This window comes from Bacillus rossius, chromosome 15 (assembly GCF_032445375.1).
Source record: "Bacillus rossius redtenbacheri isolate Brsri chromosome 15, Brsri_v3, whole genome shotgun sequence".
NCBI lineage: Eukaryota > Metazoa > Arthropoda > Insecta > Phasmatodea > Bacillidae > Bacillus > Bacillus rossius.
In genome coordinates this window covers 2,565,981-2,577,090 of record NC_086342.1, presented here as the reverse complement: position 1 = coordinate 2,577,090, position 11,110 = coordinate 2,565,981, and the positions used below count along the sequence as shown (strand labels likewise).

Below are 11,110 nucleotides of genomic sequence, written 5' to 3'. Positions count from 1 at the left end.
ATGTTTACCTAAAAATCAGTGTGTCTGAATCTAAGGCGACCCCCTTTGTTTTGAATTATAAATTATGGTACAATATGTCTTAGATTCGGGTATACACTGTGTTAATGGGCCAGGTGCCACAGCATGCAGGACTTGCTTCACAGCAGTTGTGGTTGTGTGTGACGCTGGTGAGTAGTGAGGTTAAGGGTCGTCGTGTGACCGGCAGGCGCTGAAGGAGGACCTGGCCCAGACACGAGACGTCACCAAGGAGACGCTGCTGGACAAGATACACAGGGAGAACGTGCGCCAAGGCCGCGACAAGTACAAGACGCTGCGCGAGATACGCAAGGGCAACACCAAGCGTCGCGTCGACCAGTTCGAGAACATGTAGGCCGTCGCGCCGCACTTGTTCGTTAGATGGCGATGTAAGGGAACTGTTTTCAGTAGCAGCGGGGCCAGTTTGTATATTTTGTTAAAAAAAAAAAAAACTGACTATCCACATTAGTTAAAATAGGACAATGCCTGTTGATCTGATCTGTTCTGTTTGATGAAATTGTTACTCAGCACTAGTTTTACATGGCACCCTGTGCTCGCGTCAGCTGCGAGAACAGGAGTACTTAAAGCTTTTTATCTCTGGATAGCTTCGTCCGTGTTAGTGAGATAGGCTGAACGAGTATTCACTATGGCCTTACGTAAAGTTGATTCCTGCAAAATAACTTAGAAGACTGTTCCAGTGTGTAAAAAAGAAAAAAAAAATTGATTTAATTGTTAAGGAAATACAGGGCAAACTTGTAACGAGTATGTCTGGTATGTAGGAGTATTTGCTGTGGACTCGGTTGGCGAGCGGGTTGTTTCTGTGGCCTAGCTGTGGACTATCCAGTGACTTAAACCAAGTGCTCCTGAGACTATCTTCAGTCCCCCCCCCTCCCCCTTCTGCCTGCTCTGCGGGATTGTCGTCCTTCCCGCTTGCTTGCGAAACGCAGGGTTGCACCCGACTGTAATTTGTAAAACTGTTTTATCACATTGTTATTGTTGTAGCATCGTGCGGAGAAAGTGACAAAATGAAATAATAAAGGTTTATTTTTGATATTCCAATGTTTGAACCGTAGTGACGTAGCCATTTTGCCCTGTATTTTCAGTTATCGACTTGGCATGGTTATTTGCACAACCTGTCGTGTGGGGAGGATTGTGTAAAGTGAGAAGCTCATAGTTGGTAGCATTTACATTTTCTTGCTCGGGAGTTGAGTGCGACAGTCGAGTGATTAGGTAACATAACTGTAGGGGGTTCTTCTAGCATTCCAGTAATAATCATGTATTAGTTGGTGGATTTACAATAATCCCATTTGTTAGCAATAATGTTTACATATTCTGAAAAAAAGAAATATTATCTTGGCCATTTTGAGAATTTTTATTTAATTTTAGTTGTAAGAAGTATATAATGTGTTGTAATTATTTATTTCTGAACTTGGCTTTCCAACATTTCTCATCTTTTGTAGTTACTTTACTGCTCATTTGTATCTACTGTTTGTCTTTTTTTTTAAATATATATATTTTTGTGTTGCTGCTTTCTCGGAAAGCAGACTGGCAGTGCCATCTAAAGCAAAGTATTTCATTTTCTCTTGTCCATAACTACTTGGTTGGTGCTTTGTGAACACACTGTACATAATCCCTGGTGCACAGGATTGTAACTTTTGTCGAGAATTTTCAGACCAAATATTTTTTTTTTCAGCCATGTTGCCTTTGGGAAATGAAGAACTGCTGTTCAGGTTTTTCTGTATATCCTGTAATTTGAAACCCATATTTTTCTTATGTAGAGTATATCAAAGGTATTCTTGTGTGTGGTATGGGATTATTGCATGTTCTTATCATAGGCCTTAAACAAGTGCAAATTGTTTCCTAAAAAAATTTTTACAGTTACTAATCTAAATCTGGTGATTTTTTTCACAGAAAATCCTTGATTTTTGTCTTTAATTTGTATTGTTCAAACTTCTGTTTGTGTGTGTGAGAATGTGTGAGGCCTTGAGATTATACTTTGCAAACTAAAAACTTGCTGTAGATTCAAGGAACTGCCTATGTAATAAATTTTCTTTCATTATTGTGTTGTTTATTTAGCTAAGAAATGTTCCTATATGATAGCACAAATGAAGTTGATGCATAGATTCTTGGGAAAGTGAAGAATCCTTAACATACATGCGCTATATCTAACAAGCGGTGAAAAGTAATGTTCTGGAATCCAGCACTGATAGACGTGCTCGTGTTAGGATATTTTGGGGTTATTTGCATATTTGAAATCCCCTTAAAAATTAAAAAAAAAGTGTGAAAATCAATTCAAAAATTGTTTTCCTTCCTAACAGTTCCTTAAATTCAGGGGTAATTTTCACTACTGGATACACCTCTGAACGTTTAAAAAAAATTATATACTGTCTGAAAATAAGTCAGTTTAAAAATTTTGTGGTGGATTAGAACAACCGATTCTTAACACTGGACTTTTTATACTTCTTGAGTTGTAGATTTCTGAAGCTTGCTCTAAATGCATTGCTGCATGCACTGTTGGTCAGCCACATCTCTTCTCGCACTTATTTTTTACGCCCAAGGTCTAGTTGCTTAAGTGGGGTGCGTTTTCATTCCTGGTATGTCCATTCAAAAAAAAATTGTAATTCAACAAAATATTCATCTTTATTTGCAGGGAACCTCGTAAGCTGTGCATGTGGATCGTTGCATCCTGTAGGTTTCGTTAAGGCAGTATGTAGATAATGGTCTGCAAGTAGTCTGTTGATAACATGGAGTGATCTTTATTTTTGTCTCGATTCATGACTTGTAATCAGCACTAAACATTCTGGGACTTGTGAGTTTCCTCCCAGCAGTAGCTTGGACAAGTCAGCAACTGCCTGTTGCGTCAGTACCGTTTGTTCAAGTAACAGTTCTTACGTGTAAATAGCTCCGTTCGGTGCACATGCACAGCATATGTACGTAATTCGGAGCTTCATTTGAACACAACCCAGTGCAGGAGCATAGATCGCGGCTAGGAGGGGCAGAAGTCATGTGAACACTTCACTGTGGATGCAATTTTAACTGAGAAACATGGATGATGAAGGTATTAATAGAGAGATGATTTTATGTTTTTGTTTTTAGTCCAGTATAAGATTTCAGCATTATTTACAACACTTTTTTTTATAAGCTTCACTTGCAACTATGTAAACAAATCTTTTGAATTCAACCTAGTTACTCATAATTTGTCATATTGACTTGAAACTTTGCAAGTTTATGTAATCCAGATGACCTAATTTGGTGCCATCAAACTGATCTGATGCAGCCAGGAAGTTTATAGTGGAACTATTTGATGGCTATCAGTAAACTACATTCTTTCTACAACATAACAATAAATATGATTATTATTTTCAACACTCAATATTTTTAAAAATTCTGTTTTGTAATATTTATTCCACCCAAGTACATATGTTGATATGCTGCATTTTTGCAGCAAAATTTGCAACAAGTTTTTGTTAAAGATACATTCAGAACAATGTACAGCGAAACCCCTTATTTACGTTACCGTTATTTACGTTTTCCCGTTATTTGCACTATATTCTTCAGGTCCCGTTTGGTTCCCATATAGTCCAATACAATACTTTCCCGCGAATTACGTCTCAAAAATCGAATCAATCCCGCTATTTACGTCACGTAACAACCATAAACAACCAGAAAATACCGTGGAGCTAGTAGGCAATGAACATTTTAAATAGCAAAATATACATATTTTATAACATGAAAAGTTGCTTTTATTTCTAAACATGTAATAATTTAAGCCTAGGCGTGTAAAAGTACGAGTAATTATAGCAGGAGACAATCTAAAATGCACGAGGGAAAAACGTAAACTCATGAATGTACAAACATGGCTGCTTGTAAGTTCTGATACTGTATTTATGTCACAACTTAGCCGAAATACTGGTACGAGACATAAACTTCACAAGATAAAATGAGCGGTGTCTTGGTAACTGTTTTATACGTCTTTTATAATTTGGGAAGTGTTGTACAGTTGACGCCATATTTTTTAAACTAACCATTTATTTCTGGGGATCGTAAATAATTAATTATTGGTATCAAGACATCATGATAAACGTAAACTTGAACATGTCACGGCAGCGAGAAAACTGGTGCGTATACCAATAAACTGGTATTAGAACTGGATAAAATTGGTACACGGGAGGTGGAGCTTATATTTTTTTCCGCTAAGCTCGCATCTATTGGTTGGCGGCTGATGGCGTCATGAGCCTGGGCGGAGCATAGAGTGCGCATGCGCCGCCGCGTCGTTACAGCAGCTGACCGAGTACAATGACCTTTCTCCGCGTTTGGCGCGCTATTGACGGTAAATATTCAACAATTTGCGGCCTTTTCTTAAAAAAATTTTTACTGTGAGCAATGTGTATGTAGCCCGTATTTGTTATAAACCCTGCCGGTTGCAACTGTATTTATAATTTGGAGAGGCAAATAATCTTGAACAGCCAAAAAAGCAAGCAGAAGAAAATTTCAAATTTATTTTTAGGAAGTAATCAGAAAAACATTTTGGCTTTCATTCTTTTTTTTATTTTTGTCAAATGTGGTAAATTAATAATGGATTAAATACTAAAGTAAAATTTGTTGTTAGTGTGTTTGTACCTGCATTGTAGTATGTGCTATTAAACAAAAGGAAAAAAATTCTAAATAAGGTAAACTGTACTCCTTTTTATACTTTTCCCTTTATTTACACTTTCCCGCTTTTTACACTTTTTTACTTTGTCCCCATGAAAAGTGCAAATAAGGGGTTTTGCTGTATATTACCTAATCTGCAAGCAATTGTAGTTCACAAGTGATTAAATAATATAGGTGCACACAAATTAATTTTCCTGATCTATGCACTTTGGTACCGACATATAAAAATAGCATTCGTTGTTTCACATTAAAAAGAAATGTATATTTTTCTTTGTGATTTGAATTATTTTTTGGTTGAACTGGAGGTTCATGATGGTTTTTTTGTTTTATCGTAATTCACCACATAATCTTGTCCCCAAGTATTAATAACAAAACTTTTTTTTTGCGCTGTTGTATAGGCCTGGACTGCCGGGTGAGATGAGTGTTACACACACGCACAACACCCTTGGGGTTTTGGTAGCGGGGCCCGCTGCCAATCCTAAAGGTGGGCCTTACTTCAGCAGTTGGAGATATTTTAACTTTTTCCCCTCACTTACTTCTATCAAAATTTCCAGCTTAGAACATGAAATATTTTAGTTCTAATTATACAAACCAAATATTTACTTGAATCTGAGCACTTGGCTAATGTTTTGTTTCTACAGACTGCGTTTTTCGTGAATTATTGCTTTAAGAGCGTTAACTAACATGGTAAGTAATAACTCGGTTCAATTTGTGGTAATGTAAGCTACAAGCATTTTTCTGAAAAAGAAAAAAAATTGAATATTTTTATAGTTATTTTTTAAGTATCAAGACTGGAGGTTCATAAACTAGCTTTTTTTAATGAGCTTTTGCTGTACTACTGGGAACAGTCCAGAATACTGCAGTTGGAGATCTTCGCCGCGGCATGTTCGTGACCAAGGTAATATATTAGTGATTTTGCATGAGAGTACCAAAGAAATGATATACAATTCAATAATATTTGGAACACGTAAGCATTTACATAAAAGTTCCTAAAAAAAAAAAAATCATTATGGAAATGTAACTTACTGTCACTCTTCAGTGAAATAAAAACTGAAGCCACCAGTAATGCGACCTAGCTGTCAAACAGCTGAAACGCACCAAAATAAAAATTGTTCCAAGTGGCTCACTTGGTACTGGCTTGCTGAATGTACTGAACAGAATGCTGTATTGGACTGTTCTATGTACTTAGTGGGTGTTTCCCTAAAGATGACTAGTAATTTAAAATGCCATGCTTGAAAACTACTACTTCCCACAATATATTTACATTTATTGGGTTCTGCCTGAATTATATACTATTTAATTTGGTACTACCCCCAAAATGTAGGATTTGCACTGGGAGATAAGTCCCCTTATATTTAATGTATTTTACTCTAATGTTTTTAATAGATGCAATCTGTGAATTGGTTGAAACAAAAAAAAAAATAGGTATTCAATTATTTTAAACTTCTGCAAGTTGCATAAGAATGCTGATTTTACCTACACTGAAAGCTAATGATGTACCAAAAGGAAAAACCCTTGAAAGGTTTCAGTGAATATTTTTTCCCATGTTGGGAAGCTAAAAAGCACTTAATTTGTTACATGAAAATGTGAAAGAAATCTTGATAGTGATTGGTAGTATCTGCTGGCCACACATTGAAAACTGCAGGATATTGACATGCGTGATCATTGCTGCAGGACAGATTGATAGTTATTTCTCATTAACGTAAGGCTTTAAGCAATAGTAAGATTTTGTCTTTTTGGTATGTAGCACAGTAGACCGAAAATAAATCCTCAAACTGGTGGTAATTTTTTTCTGCTACAGTCTTATCTTTTCCATTTGTCTTCTTACCCCTGTATTACCCTTAACACCACAATATTAATATGAGTGTTAAGTCTCCCTTGACATCAAACATTAATATAGGTATGCTTATAATTGCAAGGGTTGCAGCAGAGTTTCATAGCTACTTGAAGGTGTGGTCTTGTCCCCTGGCCTGAACAGGGAAAATAACTTGTTAAATTTACCCTTTTTAATTTTTTTTATATTTAATTAATTTAGGTAGTAATGTTTTTTATATTTAGTGCATTTGTAGGTTTTAAGACTCTCCGTAATATTTTTCCTATGCTGGCGGAACTTTGCTGTGGAAAGAAATAAACATGCTTTGGCGAACTTGTGCGCGCTCTACGATGGCCCGCGCTAAGCGAATTCGGGAGTCCGGACGTACAAGATTGACGAAGTGGCGACAGAGTACCCTGCGATGACTCGCGCTAAGCGCAGCTGAGGCGGACCGCACGCGCGCGCTACAACGTCTCCGCGGACGTGGCTTGTGACAAAGTGGAGGGGGTGGGCTCGCGAACAGACAGGCAGGTGCTCAGCCTAACAGACACACTGATGGGCTGCGGCGGAAGTCGGTCTGGCAGTCCGTGATGATGTTTGTGAACGTGCGGAGGTCTATGAGCCCGAAGGCTCGGCCTATAGGACAAGAACTTTGGCTGTGTGTGTGTTTTCACAAAGGCTCTCTATCGACGATGGAAGATCCTGGACTGGTCTGCGAATGCTGTCCCGCAAACTGCGACGCAGCAATCCGTGAGTACATTCCGGTCCGATATTGTTGGTGTTTGCATGGGCATGAAGTTAGCTGCGGGATTACATCACTGTGTAGACTTTGGAAAGAATAATCGTTGTTTTGAATGCATTTCGTTCATACTCCCAGCCGTCAGCAAGTAACGTGGCTTTTCTTTCGCGCGAAGAAACATATGAGTTAGTCAACTTCACCGCCTAAATGAGTAATTTGAAATGAGCCCCATGAAGAATAAACTATGAACTTGAGTTTTTATATTATTCTTTTAACTTTTGTAATTTTATTTTTTGATAGTAGCTATAACTATTGGCTTATAATGATTTCTTTTAATCGCTCATTAATTTGCTATGGTTCCTATTTTGGTATACACAAAATAATTTTAAAATCATGGCACCAGGTAATTTACGTATTATCGATACATCGTAAAAATATGTACCGGAATAATGTATAGTATTTTTAAAATATTTTATCAGTATATATTCTTGTTAGGGAATGCTATTATTCAAGTATCTTAGTCACAACTCAATGGCTTTGAGTACGAGAAATGTATTTTTACAATCATGCTTAAAAAATAAACAGTAGATGGAAGTAGTTTAACGATGGTTTTCTTTGTACAGTCGGCCCAATCCGAATGCATAGCTTTTGTTTGATACTTTCAGCTCTGTTTTTGACCCACCTCCCGTCGGAGATATTTTCTTTAAATATGTGTTATATGTAATTAGTAAAATAATTGACGATATTTGTGATCCTTCGCGCGGGGTGTACGTATTGTGTGTTCGTCCTTTAGGAAGGAGAGCAGACAAAGGGTTTTGATTAACCTATCTGCCTTTAACTTTTTTTTAATTTATGCCCATGTGGAACAGCTGTTGTGAACGTAATGCAAATAATGCGCTAAATACTCTATGAATGCTCTAGCAGTGTTCACCAAGCACCTGTGGAAGTCACTTTAAAAGCCTGAAAGCGTATGAACAAAGAACTGTTTTTTTTTATTGATGTACAACTCCACCTGTGGCGTACACGGTAAAAAAAAGGGGGGGGGGGTTATATGTATACACTCCTTCCTCAAAATTAAATTCTGCATCTAGTTACCGTAATGCAGGACGAATAGAAACGGCGTGGTGAATAGAAACAGTATGTTCAGCGAATTATATATAAAAAAATTCCGTGCATTGTCTGCCCGGGCACACATACTGTATGTATGCAGAGCTTCAGGAGAAACACCGTGATTTGATAACTCTTCGACATAACCCAGGGGTGCCCACAAGGGGGGGGTAACGACGCAGAGTGCGTCATTAAAATTTCAGGGGGGGGGGGGGGGGGGGGTGTTAAAAGACGAGAAAAATGTATATATTATTTACATAATTATAGCTTCTAATGTGAAAATACGTTTCTGGTGCTTTGATAATTGAAAGGGATCTTGTAAATCAAATTGGCAACCCAGCACTTTCCTCAACAAAAGCAGTTTGGCATCTGTCGGTTCAGGATGGAAATATTACCTGATATGACCAAAATTATTATTAGAAAATCAGTTTTAATTAATGCAAAATGTGATAAAATATAATACTAAAAAAGTATAATATTATAAAATAATTGAGTAAATCATTGAGAAAATCGCATAAAAAATTTCGCGGGGGGGGGGGGGGGGGCACCTCTGCATAACCGAATGGGATATATTTACGAAAAGCATTTAGGAATTCGCTGAAGACCGATTAGTACTGATTTCGTATTAAGTTTATAAACTGTATTTAAATAAGTGTTAAAAATGGCTGAAAGGCATGTTTTCGGAGTAACTTTTAGGCATGAAACAACTGGTACAGCTATTTAAAAGTACTTATGGGACTTGCAATACACCATTACCTTCATTTATATCCAATAATAAAATAATGTTACGGTCACCGTTCAAATTTCACAGTTGTATGCAACACGAGAAGACTGCGCGCTTAGAGGCGACACCGCGCTAGAAGCACCAGCAAGCGTCGCTCTTATCATCCCGCCTCGCCGACACACACTCCTGATCAGGCGGTAACTTTCAAATTAGAAACATTTCAATTAACGATTTTATTCATACGTATTTTTTGAGGAGACTGTTATTTACCCCATTTTACGGTACCTATTCGATAAAATAATTGCTGCACCCTCCTGCCATCCATTTGCACCGCATTATTTGTCATTTGCATGTGTGGCCAGCTGGAGAATATCTGTTGCTCAAGTATTGAATGCCATATTTCGAAATAACATCTGTCATAATGGCAAAGACTGCGAGCTGATTGGGATTATAAATGCTCGTCATTTGTTGTATTGTGTGTCAGTTTGAATGCAGAAAAATATCTGAAATATTTTGTTACTAGTTCTTTATATTATGCATGAACTGTATCAAAGTGAAATATTGCCGTATTGCGAATATATATACTTGAGTTGACAACCTATGGTTCCTCTGTTTGAAAAGACGAGCCTTGAAAAAAAAAAAAAAAAAAAAAGGAAAACATTTTGTTCAGAATATAGCGTACTTTTCACATTTAAACTTAATTGTGTCACACTTTTAATACTGTGAAATAATTTTGATTAAGTAGAGGCTCATGCAAATTTATACAGGCGGAATTTTATGAAATGGCAGTTTTAAGGAAAACCAGCTCCATTTGATTCTAAAAAGGTTCCACTTATCAGTGTCTGAAGTACCAGCCTCTGTAGGAAGAGAGAGACACGTGAGCGAAGTAGCTACCAGTGGAGATATTACACCAGTGGTGAATCACACGTCAATTTGCGTGTGTTGGTGATATTGGAACTAAACCTTTCAAACTTGATTGGGTTAAGAAACATGTCAGTTCCAACACAGCCTCCCGTTTTTATACATAGCAATAGCGAAAACAATAAAAACTAAACTGTCAAGTAGAACTTGGTAAAATAAATAGATGATTTGCTAAGAATGTTGCTATACATAATTAACAGACCTAAAAGATGTTGAAATGTTTTATATGTGCATGAAAAGTTTTGTTATCTCAACTTAACCTGTGTGTGATAAAATATGTTTTTAAGCTTCGTTACAGAATCACATGTCGTGTGTCGTAAAACAGAACTATAAAAATAAGTCCCACGTGGTAGAGACAGTAATTTTTAATGATAGGGCTACTTAAAACTATTTATTGTGTGTGTGCAATGGTAGTGGCAGAAATGATGGTTGACATTTACTAATGATTGTTTATAAGTATGAATGAGAATCCCCCAGATCACTCACACTAGCACGTAGCACCACCCTTGCAACAAAGGCCTGGAGGTGTGTCGCCCACGGTGCAAGCCTCCAGTCGGACTGAAAAGTGGCTTCGAGCAGCGCCCGTGTGGTGGTGTGTGTACTGCCACTTCATTGCCACTTCATTGCCACCTCATTGCCACCTCATTGCCACCTCGGACTGGATACACGTGCAGTGAGTCCATGTGGAGATGATGCAGAGCCCCGCAGTGGATTGGCTGGAAGTGTGAAGCCCCCCTCCCCCTCCCCCACCCAACCAAATAACGGACTCGCCAGTCCAAACTGCCAGTCCATCAGCTGGGTGTCGCGGCAGACATCTTTGTTCACACTTTTTGGTTGCTTTGCTATTTTTTATTTCCCCCCCCCCCCCTTTTTGAATAACTAACAGAGCAACTGCAACTGCAACGTACAATGTTTTCTTTCGTATTCTACGATGAAACAGCAACCAGTTTGGGGAAAGCTTCCAGTTCAGTAGGCCTATACCCAGGAGCCGTGAAGGGTCGTAACCACGGAGTTTTAGCTTTAGTTTTGTGTGTGACTATCAGTAACATAAATTCCGTGACAATCGTTTGCGCGGATTACTAGTGAATGATGATGATGATGATGATGATGATGGTCGCTCCGGTATTGGTCCTTTAAC

At 37.9% G+C, this 11,110-nt stretch overlaps 2 protein-coding genes across 4 annotated transcripts in view; both read left to right on the top strand.

Moving 5' to 3' along the window:
* LOC134539468 (moesin/ezrin/radixin homolog 1) overlaps positions 1-2,074 on the top strand; it is a 74,033-nt gene extending 71,959 nt beyond the window's left edge. For all 3 annotated transcript variants that reach the window (XM_063381527.1, XM_063381526.1, XM_063381528.1), the window contains one exon: positions 206-2,074. In XM_063381527.1, the coding sequence (XP_063237597.1) occupies positions 206-370 (165 nt within the window). In that variant the 3' untranslated portion in view covers positions 371-2,074. The remainder of the gene's footprint in view (positions 1-205) is intronic.
* Positions 2,075-2,169: 95 nt separating this feature from the next.
* LOC134539469 (FMRFamide-related peptides) overlaps positions 2,170-11,110 on the top strand; it is a 67,659-nt gene continuing 58,718 nt past the window's right edge. The window contains exon 1 of the mRNA XM_063381529.1: positions 2,170-7,231. The gene's annotated coding sequence lies outside the window, so the exon portion shown is untranslated. The remainder of the gene's footprint in view (positions 7,232-11,110) is intronic.